Source organism: Heterodontus francisci, chromosome 3, assembly GCF_036365525.1.
Source record: "Heterodontus francisci isolate sHetFra1 chromosome 3, sHetFra1.hap1, whole genome shotgun sequence".
Classification (NCBI taxonomy): domain Eukaryota; kingdom Metazoa; phylum Chordata; class Chondrichthyes; order Heterodontiformes; family Heterodontidae; genus Heterodontus; species Heterodontus francisci.
Window position 1 is genome coordinate 142526649 of NC_090373.1, and position 20273 is coordinate 142546921.

At 45.0% G+C, this 20273-nt stretch overlaps 1 protein-coding gene across 2 annotated transcripts in view; it reads right to left on the minus strand.

The window, feature by feature from the left end:
* Nucleotides 1–11020, minus strand: part of cfap206 (cilia and flagella associated protein 206) — a 70794-nt gene extending 59774 nt beyond the window's left edge. Inside the window, exons 1-3 of one of the 2 annotated variants that reach the window (XM_068026646.1) lie at nucleotides 10939–11020; nucleotides 10727–10841; nucleotides 1349–1432 (exon numbers count right to left, since the gene is read on the minus strand). In XM_068026646.1, coding sequence (XP_067882747.1) covers nucleotides 1349–1432; nucleotides 10727–10834 — 192 coding nt within the window. In that variant the 5' untranslated portion in view covers nucleotides 10835–10841; nucleotides 10939–11020. Of the gene's footprint in view, nucleotides 1–1348; nucleotides 1433–10726; nucleotides 10864–10938 lie in introns of both variants that reach the window. The other variant, XM_068026647.1, reaches the window with a different exon arrangement.
* Between the last annotated feature and the right edge of the window lie 9253 nt (nucleotides 11021–20273).

The following is a 20273-nucleotide window of genomic DNA, read 5'->3' on the forward strand; positions in this document are numbered from 1 at the left end:
TATGGAAAGGGTGCAGAGGAGATTTACTAGGATGTTGCCTGGTATGGAGGGAAGGTCTTACGAGGAAAGTCTGACGGACTTGAGGTTGTTTTCGTTGGAGAGAAGGAGGAGGAGAGGTGACTTAATAGAGACATATAAGATAATCAGAGGGTTGGATAGGGTGGATAGTGAGAGTCTTTTTCCTCGGATGGTGATGGCAAACACGAGGGGACATAGCTTTAAGTTGAGGGGTGATAGATATAGGACAGATGTCAGAGGTAGTTTCTTTACTCAGAGAGTAGTAGGGGCGTGGAACGCCCTGCCTGCAACAGTAGTAGACTCACCAACTTTAAGGGCATTTAAGTGGTCATTGGATAGACATATGGATGAAAATGGAATAGTGTAGGTCAGATGGTTTCACAGGTCGGCGCAACATCGAGGGCCGAAGGGCCTGTACTGCGCTGTAATGTTCTAATTCTAATTCTAATTAGAAAAGGCTGCTTCCTAATTGGTTCAAAAATGATTTTTTTTCATTGATCTAAATAGACAGTCAGGGAGCAGTCTGCAGACCCAGGCAGTTATAATTGCTGAAACAGAAAAACTAGAAGGATAACTTTAATTTAACCTGCATTACACCCTGCTAAATTTTACTCTTCATTGACTTCAATGCAGCTGACTTCAACTTGCTCTGTTCCTGCCTGGCAGGTTAAGTTAAAATTACCCCCGAGAGGTCAGACAGCATGACAGTTTTCACCATTCATTCCTTTCAATGATTTACACATGGTATAACACTTGTGCATTTATGACCCCTTGTATCTTAATTAATTTGTAACTCATGAGATTCCTTAATAATTTGCACGATTTGTATAACAGGTTGCAGCAATTAAATTTGTCAAACACTATCCCCTTTTTTTAACGATTCATGTATTTAAAATATTTTCAATTCCCCTACTGGCTTGGTTAGTAAAATCACTGTGTTGTGCTGCAGTGGGCAATATACACCAGGCCAGTTCCATCCCAAGTATGCATTCAGTTAGTTGAACTCAATAAAGGCAATGGTTGAGATACTAAAATTGGCTTTACTGTGGTCCCGCATGATAACTATCTAGTGACCTCTGCTGGAGCTGGAATGCATGTGAACAATGGGAAAGGATATATTTGGGGTCAGCTCCTTAGGTTGAATAAACACCTCGAATCACTGCTTAAGCTCACATGAAAAATGGTCACTTGAATGATGTATGAAGGAGATGGGACTGTAACACAGCACAAGATACCACCTTTGGGGGAGGACAAGAAAAGGAAGAAAACCGAAGTGGGCAAAATACTGATAGTCTTCACACAGGCAATATTAGTACACATCAATAGTTACCGAGATGAGCTTGCGAACATCAGTCTTTGTGAGGGTTCTATCCACATTAAACTCATATCTTGGATCCAGAACAACAGCTTTAACCTGTTTGAAAACAAATTTATCATATAACTTTTAGCTTATTTCATTCTGCATCTTATTTACATCATACAAGATTTTCCTGTATATCAGCTTTCAAAGAGACAGCTTAGGCTGCTTAGTAAAACAATATAAGTAAAGATACATAACTCTGAAAAAACACACTCACTAGAATAAATTTTCATCTTCAGTGCTCCCAGTGCACAGCAGTGTACTGTCAGGAGTACATATTAGGAATTCAGCAGCATGCCCGTTAACTGTCCTCTACAAATACACAGTATGTAGTTGGTGTAAAAATTATAGCTGCTGAAGATGGTTTGATGGTAAATGTGTTACCTGGTGTGCTACAGGACAGAGAGACAGGAAGGTCCCAGTTTCAATCAGCAAAGCTGGTCACTTAGCACAGAAATTAATCTCAGCCTTCCCTCTGCAAGCAAGGTGTGTGTGTGAGTGGGGTTGGAAATCAGGCAGCGTTCTCACTACTTATCACTATCCTGTGTTCCTTATGGGTAAGTGTACAAGTGAGGACAAGATCTGACTCTCAGATCTGTTAATATTCAAGGGGCTGATTTAGTGGCAGGTGGAAAAAAAATTGGGCACAGGAGTTTGTCATTTTCCTTACGCCTCTGTAAAGTGCCTCGGGACATTTTTCTGTATTAATGGTGTGTGAATGCAGTTTGTTGTTGCATATTACATTTTGTGCATGTTGACTGGGTCAGTGTTGTGGGGGGCAGTGGTGGTGGTATTAAGGCTGTGCTACCAGCACACATGTGCCTCACTAATAAATTTGCGAACATACAAAAAAAGACAGACTAAAAAGACCTACTGGTCCATCCACCCTGTCCATTCATCCTGACCTTTCCTGGTTAGGATCTGGAATGCACTACCTGACAGGGTGGTGGAGGCAGGTTCAATCAAGGTCTTCAAGAGTGATTTGGATTGTTATCTGAAAAGGAAGAATGTGCAGAGCTACAGGAAGGCGGCCAGGAAGTAGCACTGGGTAAATTGCTCTTTCAAAGAGCCAGTGCAGACACAACAGGCTGAATGGCCTTCTGTGCTGTAACAATTCTGTGATTCTACATAACACGTACACTCCCCACCCCATCCAGAAGCCAGGTATTCACCTGGGAGAGGTGAAGGAACCAGATAAAGACCTAGACCAATTCGGGGGGGGGGGGGGGGGGGCAGGGGGTGGCGCAGGTGGGGGAAATCTGGAAAATTCCCATGATCAAAATGTTTAAATTAATTAAAACCAGTCTTTATTTTATTCATTCATGGGATGTGGGTGTCACTGGCTAGGCCAGCATTTATTGCTCGTCCCTAATTGCCCTTGAGAAGGTGGTGGTGAGCTGCCTTCTTGAACCGCTGCAGTTCATGTGGGATAGGACACCCACAGTGCTGTTAGGAAGGGAGTTCCAGAATTTTGACCCAGCGACAGTGAAGGAACGGCGATATAGTTCCAAGTCAGGATGGTGTGTGGTTTGGTGGGGAACTTGCAGGTGGTGTTGTTCCCATGTATCTCCTGCCCTTGCCCTTCAAGGTGGTAGAAGTCATGGATTTGGAAGGTGCTGTCTGAGGAGCCTTGGTGCGTTACTGCAGTGCATCTTGTAGATGATCCACACTGCTGCCACTGTGTGCCGGTAGTGGAGGGATTAAATGTCTGTGAATGGGGTGCCAATCAAGTGGGCTGCTTTGTCCTGCATGGTATCGAGCATCTTGAGTGTTGTTGGAGCTGCACCCATCCAGGCAAGTGGAGAGTATTCCATCACACTCCTGACTTGTGCCGTGTAGATGGTGGACAGCCTTTGGGGAGTCAGAAGGTGAGTTACTCGCTGCAGGATTCCTAGCCTCTGACCTGCTTTTGTAGTCACAGTATTTATATGGCTACTCCAGTTCAGTTTCTGGTCAATAGTAACCCCCAGGATGTTGATAGTGTGGGATTCAGCAATCGTAATGCCATTGAATGTCAAGGTGAGATGGTTAGATTCTCTCTTGTTGGAGATGGTCATTGCCTGGCACTCGTGTGATGCGAATGTTACTTGCCACTTATCAGCCCAAGCCTGGATATTGTCCAGGTCTTCCTGCATTTCTACATGGACTGCTTCAATATCTGAGGAGTCATGAATGGTGTGGAACATTGTGCAATAATCAGCCAAAATCCCCACTTCTGACCTTATGATTGAAGGAATGTCATTGATGAAGCAGCTGAAGATGGTTGGGCCTCGGACACTACCCTGAGGAACTCCTGCAGTGATGTCCTCGAGCTCAGATGATTGACCTCCAACAATCACAACCATCTTCCTTTGCGCTAGGTATGACTCCAACCAGCAGAGAGTTTTCCCCCTGATTCCCAGTGACTCCAGTTTTGCTTGGGCTCCTTGATGCCATACTCAGTCAAATGCTGCCTTGATGTCAAGGGCAGTCACTCTCACCTCACCTCTGTGGTTCAGCTCTTTTGTCCATGTTTGAACCAAGGCTGTAATGAGATCAGGAGCTGAGTGGCCCTGGCGGAACATAAACTGAATGTCACTGAGCAGGTTATTGCTAAGCAAGTGCTGCTTGATGACACCTTCCTGCACTTTACTGATTATTGAGAGTAGATTTATGGGCCGGTAAGTGGCCGGGTTGGACTTGTCCTGCTTCTTATGTACAGGACACACCCGGCCAATTTTCCACATTGTCGGTAGATGCCAGTGTTGTAGCTGTACTGGAACAGCTTGGCTAAGGGCGTGGCAATTTCTGGAGCACAGGTCTTCAGTCCTATTGCTGAACTGTTGTCAGGGCCCATAGTCTTTGCATTATCCGGTGACTTCAGTTGTTTCTTGATATCACGCGGAGTGAATCGAATTGGCTGAAGACTGGCATCTGTTTTGCTGGGGATCTCAGGACGAGGCTGAGATGGATCATCCACTCAGCACTTCTGGCTGAAAATTGTTGGAAATGTTTCAGCATCTTTTGCACTGATGTACTGGGCTCCCCCATTATTGAGGATGGGGATATTTGTGGAGCCACCTCCTCCAGTTATTTGTTTAATTGTCCACCATCATTCATGACTGAATGTGGCAGGACTGCAGAACTTAGATCTGATCCGTTGGTTGTGGAATTGCTTAGCTCTGTCTATGGTGCTTCCGCTGTTTGGCACGCAAGTAGTCCTGGGTTGTAGCTTCACCAGGTTGATACCTCATTTTGTGGTATGCCTGGCACTGATCCTGGCATGCCCTGCTGCACTCTTCATTGAACCAGGGTTGGTTCCCCGGCTTGATAGTAATGGTAGAGTGGGGGATATGCCAGGCCATGAGGTTACACAGTGTGGTTGAATACAATTCTGCTGCTGATGGCCCACAGCACCTCACGGATGTCCAGTTTTGAGTTACTAGATTGGTATGAAATCTATCCCATTTAGCATGGTGGTAGTGCCACACAACACAATGGTGGCTATCCTCAATGTGAAGACAGGGCTTCATCTCCACAAGGACTGTGCAGTGGTCATTCCTACCAACACTGTCATGGACAGTTGCATCTGCCGCAGGCAGATTGTTGAGGATGAGGTCAAGTATGTTTTTCCATCTTGTTGGTTCCCTCACCACCTGCCACAGACCCAGTCTAGCAGAACTCGGCCAGCTGTGATGCTACCGAGCCACTCTTGGTGATGGACATTGAAGTCCCCCACCCAGAGTACATTCTGCGCCCTTGCCACCCTCAGTGCTTCCTCCAAGTGGTGTTCAACATGGAGGAGTACTGATTCATCAGCTGAGGGATGGGTGGGTACAGTAGGTGGTAATCAGCAGGAGGTTTTCTTGCCCATGTTTGACCTGATGCCATGAGACTTCATGGGGTCCGGAGTTGATGTTGAGTGCTCCCTGGGCAACTCCCTCCTGCCTGTAACCCACTGTGCCCCCACCTCTGCTGGGTTTGTCCTACCAGTAGGACAGGACATACCCAGGGATGGTGATGGCGTGTCTGGGACTGTCTGTAAGGTATGATTCTGTGAGTACAGCTATGTCAGGCGTTTGCTTGACTAGTCTGTGGGACAGTTCTCCCAACTTTGGTACAAGCTGCCAGACATTAGCGAGGAGGACTTTGCAGGGTCGACAGGGCTGGGTTTGCCTTTGCTTTTCTGGTGTCAAGGTCGATGCCAGGTTGTCTGTCCTGTTTCATTCCTTATTGACTTTGTCGTGGTTTGATACAACTGAGTGGCTTGCTGGGCTATTGCAGAGGGCATTTAAGAGTCAAGCACACTGCTGTGGGTCGGGAGACACATATAGGCCAGACCAGGTAAGGACAGCGGATTTCCTTCCCTAAAGGACATTAGTGAATTAGATGGGTTTTTACAACAATTGACGATGGTTTCATGGCCATCATTAGATTAGCTTTTAATTCCAGATGTATTGGTTGAATTCTAATTCCACCTTCTGCTGTGGTGGGATTCAAACCCATGTCCCCAGAGCAATACCCTGGGCCTCTGGGTTATTAGGTCCTGTGACAATACTACTACACCACTACCTCCCCTAAGTCCTCCAAGTCAAATCTTGCAATTTCCTGTAAGGCTCCATCTAAAGCACCCTCCTCGCTCAGACAAAATGAACACACAGGAGTCTGAGATCTTGGCCTGCTCAAACAGGCTGCATTAAGGGAAATTGCAGCTTGAACTTTTGTTAAAAATCTTTGATTGATTTTGCATTTTCAATGATACTTTGGTGAATTTTGTTCAATGCATTAGCAGTTTTTGCTGTATAGTTTGCCAGTTAGGCATTTTTGTTCCCTTTCCTATCACTATTTTCCTTCATTATACTTGATTGCTGCTGCAATTTAAATCACACCAATAATTTCTTTGGGAGTTCTGAACATGCTGCATGTGTTAGACGATCATGAGGAGTACATGAAGCGCCTACAAATGTAGGTACAAAGAGAGTTGAAGCATTTCTGCAACCTGCTGATTTATGTGGGGCATGTGTTAATAGACCCCTCCATGCATACATCGATATATAGGGCCTTGGTGAGGCCACACCTGGAATATTATGTGCAGTTTTGGTCTCCTTATCTGAGGAAGGATGTTCTTGCTATCGAGAGAGTGCAGTGATTCCTGGGATAGCGGGACTGACGTATGAGGAGAGATTGAGTCGGTTAGGATTATATTCGTTGGAGTTCAGAAGAGTGAGGGGGATCTCATAGAAACCTGTAAAATTCTAACAGGACTTGACAGGGTAGATGCAGGAAGGATGTTCCCGATGGTGGGGGAGTCCAGAAACAGGGGTCATAGGCTAAGGATATGGAGTAAACCTTTCAGGACTGAGATGAGGAGAAATTTCTTCACCCAAAGAGTGGTGAGCCTGTGAAATTCTCTACCCCAGAAAGCAATTGAGGCCAAAACATTGTATGTTTTCATGAAGGAGTTAGATATAGCTCTTGGGTCTAAAGGGATCAAAGGGTATGGGGCGAAAGCAGAAACAGGTTACTGAGTTGGATGATCAGCCATAATCATAATGAATGGCGGAGCAGGCTCGAAGGGCCGAATGGCCTACTCCTGCTCCTATTTTCTATGTTTCTATGATATGTCAGAGTGAATCAGTCTTCACCATGTGCAGGTTGGCAAGAGTTGTGCCATGTGCTGGAGGATGACTTGTATACATTCAGCAAAGGGACGACCATTGCTGTAGAAATAAAGGTTACAATAGCACAAAGTTTCCAAGCCATTGAATCCTTCAAATCCACTCAAGAGATCATCTGCCAAGTCAGGCACTCTGCAATGCAATCATACATCAAACAAGTGACAAGAACTATGTTTACAGAGGGCAACAATTTATCATCTTCCCTGTGGATGGTGTCATTAACAGGACAGGATACCTACATCATGCAGCAATCCATGATGCAGAAGAAACAAGGGCTATCCTCTTCAAATCCCATTGAGAAATCGTGGAACAGCAAAGAATCTTTCTATTGCTCCACGTGCACAAATTCCATCGACAGGAAAGGTGTACAATGCAGCTTTGCACAATGAAAGAATATGCACACAAGAGCAAAAGTTGTGAACAATATTTGAAATGGAACCTTCAATAAGGTGTGGGAGTTCCCCACCTAGCTTACCTTCCTCTTAATACCAGGAAATGTCTTCCTTGTTGGCAACCAGGAATGCGAGACCAAGTTGTCAATCTCCTTTCATGCAATCCACCTGGGCCTTTACAAGACCAATCTCCTGCAGACCTCCAACTCTTAAGCATCAAAGGCAACAGTTTTGCCCACATATTCCTTTGGGCCAGTCTGAACAATTATTCAGTTTTTCAGTCACCATGACAAAATTCTCTTTAATTTTAGACCCAAGCCACCCTCCCCATCAAACACCTGTGCTACAGGCCAAGTTCCTAGACGTATTTTTTCAAATTATGGGGGCTAAGGGGCAGCCACTAGCATTGCAAAATATGTTCAACCCAGCTCTCTAAGGGCAATGTACAGATGGGAAGATGAATTCTATTTTTTTCAATGTAAGATGTACAGGTGTCATTGAGCATGTACCGTGGATTGATAGGATCAAACATCTCAAACAGAAAATCTGACTCTTCCTTGGGCCTCCATGTGCGGGAGGAGGGAATGAAGAGACAGAGACAGTGGGAGGAAGAGAACGGGAGGGAAGAAGAAAGGGGGAGGGAAAGAAAGAGGGGAAGAAGAGGGAGGAAGAAGAAGAAGAGAGAGGTGGGGCAAGAAGAGAGAGACGGGGGAAGAAAAGAGCAGGAGGGAAGAAGAAAGGGGAAGCAAAGAGAAAGGGGAAGAAGAGAGAGGGTGGAAGAAGAGACGAGTGGAAGAAGAGAGGGGTGGAAGAAGAGAGGGGTGGAAGAAGAGAGGGGTGGAAGAAGAGAGGGGTGGAAGAAGAGAGGGGTGGAAGAAGAGAGGGGTGGAAGAAGAGAGGGGTGGAAGAAGAGAGGGGTGGAAGAAGAGAGGGGTGGAAGAAGAGAGGGGTGGAAGAGAGAGAAATGGGCAAGATGAGAGTCAGATGGGGTGAACAGAGACAGGAAGAAAAGAGAGAGGGGGAAGGGAAGAGAAAAGGGGGGTGGGGTGTTGCTGGGAGGAGGTGGAAAGCTGGAATGTTTTTATGCATCTCCAGGGCTGGATCTAAAGTTGCTCTACTTGCTCTCTGAGTGAAGAACAATAAACTGTGGAAAAAGTGCCAATTTTTGACCCTACAGGGTTTTAAATTATTTTCCATGTCACAACTGACATGAGGGGATGATAGCATAGAGGTAATGTTACTACACTAGTAATCCAGCAACATGGACTAATGCTTTGGAGATAAGTTCAAATCCCATTGCAGCAGCTGGGAAAATTTAATTTCAATTAATTAACAAATCTGGAATAAAATGCTTGTCTCATTAATAATAATCATGAAACTACTGATTGTTATAAAAACCCATCTGGTTTAGTAATGCCCTTCAGGGGAGAAAATCCTGTCCTTACCTAGTCTGGCCTACATGTGACTCCAGAGCCACAGCAATGTGGCTGTCCTCCAAAATGGCCGAGCAAGCCACTCAGTTCAGGGGCAATTAGGGATGGGCAACACATGCTGGCTTTGCCAGCAACACTCACATCCCAAGAACCAAAAAAGATTCCACCAATGACATTCCACCTGTCTCCTAAGCAGATGGCTGTTGTTTTAAATCTTTGGATGTCTATCACTCGAGGCCCTGCCATTGTTGGGAGCATTTCTTCACCATCTTGCGATAGGGAAAAGCTAATAATCGTATTTCTCTGATTCATGAGTACCTCCTAATCAATCAAAGAGCAGCATCAACAGAAACTTTAGAGTGTCAAAAGGGAGTTAAAGAAAAAATAAAAAGTTTGTACATAAATAGTTAACTATACCTTCGAATAGTTAAAAGGAGAAGTATTGTCCCAGATTTTCACAAATAAGTAACTTACATTATTTGGCACCATCAATCTCTTAAGTGCAAACATTTTGGCATCAAACAGGTTTACAGTTTCCATACTTACTGAAATTCACTATTTAAGGGACAGAGGAATACAGGAATACAAGGGGCGGCACAGTGGCGCAGTGGTTAGCACCGCAGCCTCACAGCTCCAGCGACCCGGGTTCAATTCTGGGTACTGCCTGTGTGGAGTTTGCAAGTTCTCCCTGTGTCTGCGTGGGTTTCCTCCGGGTGCTCCGGTTTCCTCCCACATGCCAAAGACTTGCAGGTTGATAGGTAAATTGACCATTACAAATTGCCCCTAGTATAGGTAGGTGGTAGGGAAATATAGGGACAGGTGGGGATGTGGTAGGAATATGGAATTAGTGTAGGATTAGTATAAATGGGTGGTTGATGGTCGGCACAGACTCGGTGGGCCGAAGGGCCTGTTTCAGTGCTGTATCTCTAAACTAAACTAAACTAAACTAAAAAGGAACATAGGAACAGAAGTAGGCCGCTCAGCCCCTGGAACCTCTTCCACCATTCAGTTAGATTATGCCTGATCTGTACCTCAACTCTGTTTACTAACCCTTGGCCCATATCCTTTAATACCCTAACCTAACAAAAATCGATCACTCTGTGTCTGGAAAATTTCAGTGAACTTGACAGCCATTGCCTTTGAGGGACAGTTCCAGATATCTATTATCCTTTAATTGAAGACCTGCTTCCTGATTTCATTCCTGAATGATCTAGCTCTAACTTTAAGATAGTTCTGGATGCCTCCACCGGAGGAAATAATTTCTCTACACAAATGGGCTGACCTCATCAGCTAAAGCAAAGTAAGGCCAAATGCAAAATCTACTCAGCTCTGGCTGTCTCCCATGATGCCCCAGGACTATATGGTCAGACATTGCCAGCTGTGCACCTTTTTGGCATGAGGAAGATGACAGGAGAGGTAGCTGATCTTATCAAATATTTTATTGTGGTGTTCCCTTCAATGCCTATTCGAAAGCAATTAACTGAGGGTTTGTGAAGGCACCGAATGAGGCCAGCACACGGGCTCTCAGCCTCCTTTGCGCTCACCCGCCACATTGAGGCACTGAGGTGTATCAAGCAGGTTGTGAGCCCCAGTGTACCCGCTTTGATGGGGAATGGGAGTGCAATATTACAATGCCCGCTTCATAATTCATGTGCTCTGCCCAGCAGCCGACTTTCCAATATGCGCTAGGTACAGTGTGACGTTTTGCAAAGGCAGAAGATTATATTTTCTTTTGTTAAGGAAGTTTGATTTGTTTTGTTGTTTTAGCAAACAATGTACAATCCTTGCGACAATGAAGACTAATTCAAAGTAGGGGAAAATACACACACAAGTAACAACTCATCCAAATGTGCTGATTGCACTCACCATGAATGCTACAAGTGTCTCAGAGATGGAGTGTCCCCTATCAGCGCATTCCTGGGCTATTTCCCGAATGATATTCTTAATAACACATTCAGCCTGGGTGTAAGCCATTCTGCAGCTTTAAAATAAAAGACAAGAGGCTAAGAATGGAAACATTAGAAGGAAGACACAAATTAACTGTTGATACCAGTCTGTTCAATCCAGCCTTTCAGTACCTGCTTTTATAAACAGACACTCACTACGAGTTCACGGATACTTTTATTCTCCGCTTCTTCCCTCATGTTGTTTAATGTAACTGTTCGGTTACCCTGGAGACAGACATCGACCGACCACCCTGATTGGACGACGTCAATTTTCTTGACGCTCCTACGCACAACGTCACCGCAACTCAGAAGTGAAAGGTTCCACTTAAACATGGCACCTTTAGCCTTCCCTTTACTGCATTTGGTTCACTGGTTTTCTGTACGGCAGTTGATGGTGCACTTAAGGGTTAACACATACTAAATGAATCTCTAATGAGAGTCAATGATGCATTCCTTGGTGAAGCACCCACAATGGTTAGCTAGTTGGTAGCAAAAAATAAACCAGCCTACAGTGTTCTAAACTGCCTGCCTGCCTGCTAGTTTTCAAGATTAGTTAATTCAAAAAGGGAGCCTGGAGCTCCCAGCACAGCTTTGTGCTGGCTCACAGCTCAGATTTAAAGGACTGCAGCTGGGTCAGTCAATGGGAGACTTTTTGGTGCTGACATGTAGACATTTTTGCCTCGTGGTTGGGGTAAAGCCAGCCAATAGCATGCAGTGAACAGGCTGCCCTCAATTTTTCTGTGGTTAGCTCATTCGATTAATTCATACCTGACCAGAGTTTTGGCCTATGCGGAGGCCAAGTGTAATGCTGGATGATATAATCTGAGCTGCAGGTCGAAATTAGAGGGATGTGCACACTTGAAGGTAGGAACAGGAGTAGACCATACAACCCCTCAATTAGACACGAGCCGGAATTTTATGGGCCCCCCAACAAGCTGGCTGATGGGAGTGGGCATAAAATTGAGTGGGAGGCATGAGAGGTGCCATTCCCTACCAACTCCCGCCCCCACTGCAATTTTACATGGGGCAGCGGCAAGAAAAGGCCCGTCAGCCCCAGGCCAATCAAGGTCCTTAAGTGGCCAATTAACTGCCACTTAAGGGCTTCCTCCCGCCACCACGGTTATTTTACCTTTGACCATCGGACGGCAAAGGCCCCAAGAACCTTGCCTGGTAAAACCAGGTGGCCTTCTTGCCAGCTGGGGGGGAGGGGGCACCCTCCTAATCAGGCACCCTGTGCCTCACGGAGGGCAGACCCCAAAGCCCCAACTGCCCCCAACGCACAACACTCCCCCTCCCCCCACCCCACCCCAACTGAACTCCCTTGCCTCGCTGGGGCACGGCCAATTGTCCTCAGCGAGGCCCTAAAAACTTACCTGAATTCCTTCCTGAGTTGACTCCGCTCCTATTGGCACTGCTGGGACTAAGGGCTGCCGGCCTGCTGAGAGGCCAGCAGCTCCATTAGGCAGGACTTCCGACCTCAAGGAGGTGGAAGTCTCATCCAACCAATTAAGGGCCAGCGGAGTGAAAAATCCTGGTCTGGCTCCCCAGGCCTGGCAGAGGTGGGCTCGCCCCTGACTTTTCAGCCGGTGTATGGGACCTCAGGTCCAGCATAAAATTCCGGCCATGGATTAAGTTCCGCTACCCACCATGGTTCTGTAATCCTTAATAACCTCACCTAACAAAAATCTATCAAGGTAAGTGGGAAAGATATAATTTCAGCTTTTTTAAAGCTTCAAAATGAATTTGAGATATATCAGTTTTTTTTAACGTGGGTGGGGGGTTTGGTAAAGAGAAGTTAGAAGAAACCCAATGTCGAGGCATAAAAGGAGTTTAGAAGAATGAGACATGATCCCATTGAAACATAAGATTCTGAGAGGGTTTGACAGGATAGATGTTATCCGTGGCTGAAGAGTCTAAAATGAGTGCATATTGTCTCTGGATAAGGTTTAGGACTGAGAGGAGGAGAAATTTCTTCAGTTCGAGTGTTGTGAATGTGGAATTCTTACACCAGATGGATGTGGATGCATCAGTTGTTAAGTATAGTTGTATATCTTAAAGAATAGTTGTTGAGGCTGATATTGATAGATTTCTGGACTCTATAAAGAAATCAAGGGATATAAGGATCAGACAGGAAAGTGGGCTTGAGGCCAAAGATCAGCCATGATCTTATTGAATGGCACAGCAGGCTCAAGGGGCCATATGACCTATTCCTGCTGCTATTTCTTAAGTTCTTTTGCAAATAATTTGCATTTATGTGGAATGCTTTGCATCCTCAAAACATTCTAAATTGCTTCACAGCCAATTGATTACTTCTGTAATCACTATTATGATGTTGGCAAACTGGCACCCATTTATCACAGAGAGGTGTCACAAATAGCAATGAGATAAATCAGCAGGAGGTGGAAGAAGTATGTGTTGTGGACTTGCATATTTGTAGATTTTTCTTCACAGTCCTTCATGATTCACGGAGAGGATTTTGGAATTGACTTAAGTTTGAGAGCTCTGTTTTAAAACCAAGTGAATTTGCAGTTTTTGTCAGAAAAAGGCCACAACTGCACACATTCAGGAAGTGCTTTAAAGTAAGATGAGCCAGTGTGTGGAATGTCACAGCCCACAGTTTATCTCAATTAAAAGTTGCCCAGTGTACAGTTCTGGTTGCCATATTATAGAAAGGATATAGAAGCACTGGAGAGGGTGCAAAAAGATTTACAAGGATGATACTAGAACTGAGGTTACACCGATCAGGAAAGGATGAGCAAGCTGGGTCTGCCTCCTCTTCAAAAGAGAAGGTTAAGCAATGACCTAATAGAGGTGTTACAATCCAGTGAGAAAGAGGTCTAGGGTTCCCTTTCAGCCTTCACCTGGTCTTACCGTAACAGGGTTTAATTTTAAACACACCATATTTTTAGCTCCCCCTTGGTGAATCCTTGTTCACCGCTTTCCAATTATAAGGCAAAGAAACCAGCATAAACACATTTTCTTAGGTATAAAGAAAAGGTTGAAATTTATGAAACAAACTCTAATTCGGTTAACACCTACGGATACACGACACACCTATGCTAGCATGCATATGCGATACACAAATGCAAATAGAGACAGAAAAGAGCAAAAGAAAAATAAAAGTGGAAAAGTTTGAGGCAATATCTGAAGTGTTTTTGTTTTGGTTCTTCGAGCTCACTGTAGATTATATGTTTTTCATTGGGGCCCAGTATTCTTCTTAAACCTTGTTCACTGTAGGAGACTTTTCTCCTTTGGGGTTCATGTGTCTTCAGTGGATTCAGAGGCTTATGAGAAAGAGATGGGAGCAGACAGGAGATATCTTCTTAGTCCAGGAACAGTCTTTGAGTTCAAGCTGTCTGTGACTAGTTCAAAAGAAAACCCTGGAACAGCCAGTTAGTCATGTGACCAACTGGTCTAACCAGTCCTGGCCCTTGTGGACTGTATCCTCCTTAACAGGCCCTGGAATGCACTTCCTCACCTTCAATGTCTGTTAGTATGTAAAAAAAAATTTCAGCCACGGCTGATCTGTTTAACAAGTCATTTCCTTGCTCCAGCAATAGCTAAAAATCATTGTTCATGACAAGACCAATATGCCTCATTCTTGGCAGGTAGGGCCTGCATGACAGAGGTCTTTAAAATTATAAACAGTTTTGACAGAGTAGATGTAGAAAAATGATTCCATTTATAGGGAAGACCAAAACTAGAGGCTATCAATATACGAGGTAATCACCAAGAAATCTAATAGAGAATTTAGGGGAAACTTCTTTACCCAGAGAGTGGTGAGAATCTGGCATTCACTACCACAGGGAGTGGTTGAGGTGAATAGTGTAAATGATTTGAGGGGAATTTAAATAAGTATATGAGGGAGAAGGGATGAGAGGGTTATGCTGATAAGAGTCAGATGAAGAAGGATGGCAGAAGGCTCAAATGGAGCATAAACATCAGCTTGGAATGGTTTAGGTTAGCTACGTTTGATACAATGCCACACAACGGACCTGTGAGCAAACTTGTAGCTCGTGGAATAAATGGGAAGGTAGTAACATGGATACGAAATTGGCTGAGTGACAGGAAACAAAGAGTAGTGGTTAATGGATGTTTTTTTGGGCTGGAGGAAGGTTTGTAGTGGAGTTCCCCAGGGGTCAGTGTTGGGACCCTTGCTTTTCTGATATATATTGATGACCTAGACCTTGGTGTACCGGGCACAATTTCAAAGTTTGCAGATGTCACAAAACCTAGAAGCATCATGAACTGTGAGGAGGATAGTGTAGAACTTCAAAATAGACATAGACAAGTTGGTGGAATGGGCAGACAGGTGGCAGATGAAGTTCAATGCATGTGAAGAAATGTGAAGAGACTTATTTTGGTAGGAAGAACATGGGGAGACAATGTAAAATAAAGGGTACAATTCTAAAGGGGGTACAGGAGCAGAGGGACCTAGGTGTGTGTATATATATATATATATGTATGTGCATAAGTGATTAAAGGTGGCAGGACAGTTTGAAGAGAGCAATTAATAAAGCATACAGTATCCTGGACTTTATTAATAGGGGCATAGAGTACAAGAGCAAGGAAGTTATGTTGAACTTGTATAAGACACTAGTTCGGCCTCAGCTGGAGCATTGCATCCAATTCTGGGCGTCGCACTTGAGGAAAGATGTGAGGGCATTGGAGAGAGTACAGAAAAGATTCACGAGAATGGTTCCAGGGATGAAGAATTTCAGTTATGAACATACAAACATACATACGAATTAGGAACAGGAATAGGCCACTCGGCCCTTTGAGCCTGCTCCGCCATTCAATATGTTCATGGCTGAACTGATTACTCCACATTTCCACCTACCCCTGATAACCTTCCAACCCCTTGCTTATCAAGGCTCTATCTACCTCTGTCTTAAAAATATTCAAAGACTCAACTTCCTCTGCCTTTTGAGAAAGAGAATTCCAAAGACACATGACACTCGGAGAAAAGATTTCTCCTCATCTCTGTCTTAAATGGGCCACCCCTTATTTGTATACAGTGACCCCTAGTTCTAGATTCTCCCACAATGGGAAACGTCCTTTCCACATCTTCCCTGTCAAGACCCCTCAAGATCTTATATGTTTCAATCAAGTCGCCTCTTACTCTTCTAAGTTCCAGTGGATACAAGCATACCCTGTCCAATCTTTCCTCGTAAAACAACCCGCCCATTTCAGGTATTAGTCTCGTAAACCTTATATGTACTGCCTCCAACGCATTTACATCATTCCTTAAATAAGGAGACAATAACTGTACACAGTACTCCAGATGTGGCCTCACCAATGCCCTGTATAGCTGAAGCATAACCTCCTTACTTTTGTATTTAATTCCCTTCCTGATAAACGATAAGATAGATTGGAGAAGTTAGGACTGTTTTCCTTGGAGAAGAGAAGGCAGAGAGGTGATTTGATAGAGGTATTCAAAATCATGAGGGGTCTGGACAGAGTAGATAGAGAGAAACTATTCCCAGTGGCAGAATGGTTGAGAATTGGAGGACACCAATTTAAAGGTGACTGGTAAAAGAACCAAAGGTGACATGAGGAAAAATCTTTTTATGCAACCTGTGGTTAAGATCTGGAATGCGCTACCGGAGAGTGTGGTGGTGATAGATTCAATCATGGTTTTCAAAAGAGAACTGGATAATTATCTAAAATGAAAATAATTGCAGGGCTATGGAGAAAGGATAGGGGAGTGGGAGTGGATGAGTTGTTCTTGCAGAGAGCAGGCATTGACATGGAGGGCCAAATGGCCTCCTTCTGTGCTGTAACCATTCTATGATTCTTTCACATTTTTGGAGAAGTGAGTGAGGTAAATTGAACTTGCTTTGACTGTTACTCTGTATGTTCCTTTTCTGTTGGTGAAATAAAGCTTAATGGCCTGTAGCTGGCCCTGTTTTCACCAAGTCATTCTCTCCATCGAAAAGACCAGAGATGTGTACACATGAGGGGGGAGGGGGGGGCGGAAGACATGTGAAAGACATGGTCATATTTTCAAAACTGGGTAAGGAACACAACACCTGAATAATTTCCAGGTCCTGACCCCGCGTCTCAACTGTGTCGTTCACGTGATGCCATCTTGAAATGTAAAGAACCTAATTGGGCAGGAGGCAAGCTCGCCACCCAATTAGTGCACCAAGCGTCATCAGGAGGCGGGAGCTGCCTGCAGAGCACGAGCGGCAAAGGCAAATGGCAGCATGATGGGGCCAGGCGCAGCCTTGCCGAAGAGAGCAGGCAGCTCCTTAGAGGGCCAGCAGCATAAAACAAGATAGCTTTCAGACATCCAAATCTAAGATATGTACAAGATTGCCAAGGCTCCATAATTCTTAATCCCAAAAAATAGGTTTCCCTTCGCCCAGCTGTGAACCCAACAACTGTGCATTAATGTTCACTATACTGTTCTGGTTTGCCCAGAATCCAATTTGATAATTGTAGTGCCAGCCTCCCTGGCACCTTAACGAGCTCCTTTAGGATCTTGATGGGCTGTTAAATGGAGGTGAGTGGGTTCTCTGTTTCCTCCCACCATCTGGGACCACAATTTTTAAATGGTGTCCCCACCCGATCTCAACCCCCCCAGCATTTGAAAACCCAGCTCATGACATCCAGTTCAGATCACAGCAGGATTCTGTTGTTATGCTAATGTTATTAAGCTATTTATATAATTAGATCCTGAACAGTATGGGTGCATTCTAATTGCAAGATGCTTTGACTACTTACTGAAGTAACTAAGATTGCTGTCCGCAAGACAATATCTAAAGCAGAAACTTGTAACATCTCCAATAATGTGCAACCTGCTTCAGTTGCAGGCAGACATCCCAATTATTTCCCCCACTAACCACCGCCACCCCCCCAACCCCCCGCCATGTCCTTAATGCTAAGCAAGAATCATTCCTCAAGGAATGACCATTCTATCCAATGGGGCTGCTTCCCTATCGACAACATATTTGAGGGTGAATGGAAGAAAAAGTTCAGCAAAATCAAAGCAAAGAGGCAAAAAGGAAATCCACCTTCAGTATCACTTGCATACATCTGAAGGCCAGGAAGCCAGTTTGGAAGTGAACCTGTTCTTACACAGGTGCAAAATGATGGTCATTTTTTGGGTGAAACTATTTCAAAATGCAGGGAAGTGCAGCGCTGACTTAATGTGCCTACTTTTCAATGTTTAGTGAGGCTCGTGCACTTTAAGTCCCCTGGTGCTGCCTGAAAATACTGGGCACTGCACTTCTGATACATTTTTGACATTCATAATCAGCTGTCCATGCCCTGGATGCATGCACCATCAACACATTAGAACAGCAAATCTCCCTCATTGTTTCAGCCTTTAAAGAGGCTCAAAGTGGCTTTTAAATATTTGTCAGCCTTTACTAAGCTGGAGGGGGAGATGTGCCAGGTAAAAATAAAGTGGATGGATTCCCAATGTGGAGGCACAGAGCAGTCTGATAGCAAACAATAGGATATTACCTGACCCCTTGGCTGGCACAGGATATGCCTTGACATTGAGACACCTGCAAAATTGGGGTTGTACTTTACATTTGATGTGGGAATATTTGGAGCTAGCCACTACAGAGCCAAGTGTTTCTCCTCTCTCCCCTGCCCCCCACATCTACCCCCAAAACCACCCAGCTCAATTTCCACAAGTTACGGTGTAGAAAGCCATTCAGCTCATCGTCCCTGTGCCAGCTCTTTGAAAGAGCTATCTAATTAATCCCACTCCCCTGCTCTTTCTACATGGCCCTGCTAATGTCTCCTTTTAAAGTATTATCTAATTCTCTTTTGAAAGCTGCTATTGAATTTGCTTCCATCATCTCACCTTGACATTCAATTAAATTACTATCACTGAAACCACCACCATTGACAACCTGGGGGTTACCATTGACCAGAAACTTAACTGGACCAGCCAAATAAATACTGTGGCTACAAGAGCAGGTCAAAGCTTGGGTATCCTGTGATGAGAAATTCACCTCCTGACTCCCAAAGCCATTCCACCATCTATAAGGTACAATGGAATTGTCTCCACATGCCTGAATGAGTGCAGCTCCAATAACATCCAAGAAGCTCAACACCACATCCAAGACAAAGCAACCTGCTTAATTGGCACCCCATCCACCACTGACACACAGTGGCAACAGTGTGTACCATCTCCAAGCTGCTCTGCAGCAACTGGCCAAGGCTCCTTCGACAGCACCTTTCAAACCCGTGACCTCTAGCACCTAGAAGGACAAGGGCAGCAGATGCATGGGAACATCACTACTATGTCAGCTATGTGGCCTGGTCCAATCTGCACCTTCTCCTTTGTTATCTCTTGCCCAACCCCCACCTCACTTGTTTATAATCTGTGACTTTTCTAATATTTGTCAGTTCCGAAGAAGGGTCACTGACCCGAAACGTTAACTCTGCTTCTCTTTCCACAGATGCTGCCAGACCTGCTGAGTGAATCCAGCATTTCTTGTTTTTGTTTCAGATTTCCAGCATCCGCAGTATTTTGCTTTTATTTTAGTGTTTAATTCACTGCCACTTCTCTTCCAGGAATGCCTACCTTGAAGAAGTTCTGCTCTTCTCTCCGACGGGATTTTCGTTTGTCTCTTTTACCTTGTTCACCTTCATTGCTTTCTATTTCCCTCCTGGTGTTTGATAAGGTATCTACCAAAACTCGTTTTCACAGCCACATCTCCTTCCTCAGTGACTGTCTCCGGCTCCGACTGATTCCACGTGGATTCCAACTGCAGTTTCACCCATCATGCTTTGAAACCACCCAGGATCACAGGTATCTCCGAGAAATACAACGTTCCTCGGACTGCTACTCTCGCCGCATCCTGAGATCTACACTGAGTGCTATGCGCCGCCATATGCACACACTGGACCTCTCTCTCCAGCAGCACCGTCTCACCTTATCTCAAATCTGTTCTACTCCGCAGTTTCATCTCATCTTACGTCTCATCCGATGCATTAACAAAAAACTTTTTTTCTTCCTTTCAGGTGTTAAGGAATGCAAGCTCCAGCAGCTGATGGGGACTAATGCCCCTCCAGATCCTCCTTCCGCTTCACTTCCCTCTGACCCCACCCCTTCTGATCTGACCCCTTGCCGTGTATTCACTATACCCTCTGACCTCCCCCTCTCTGATGCTGAAAGTTCTGTACTCAGCAAAGGACTCAGTTTTATCCCCTTACGCCCCCACCTCAATGAATTTCGCGCTCGGCATGACGTTGAGCTCTTCTTCCGTCGCCTCCGCCTCCGGGCTCACTTCTTTGACCAGGAGTCCTCCCCCCGACCAGCAGACCCATTCACCCGCCTCCAGCATTCTCCCTCTACCTGGACCCCTCACCCTGGCCTCTTACCCGCTCTTGATCTCTTCATTGAAAACTGTCAGCGAGACATTGGTCGTCTCAATTTCTCTGCCCCCCTCACTCACTCTAACCTGTCCCCCTCTGAACTTGAGGCACTCCGTTCTCTCAGG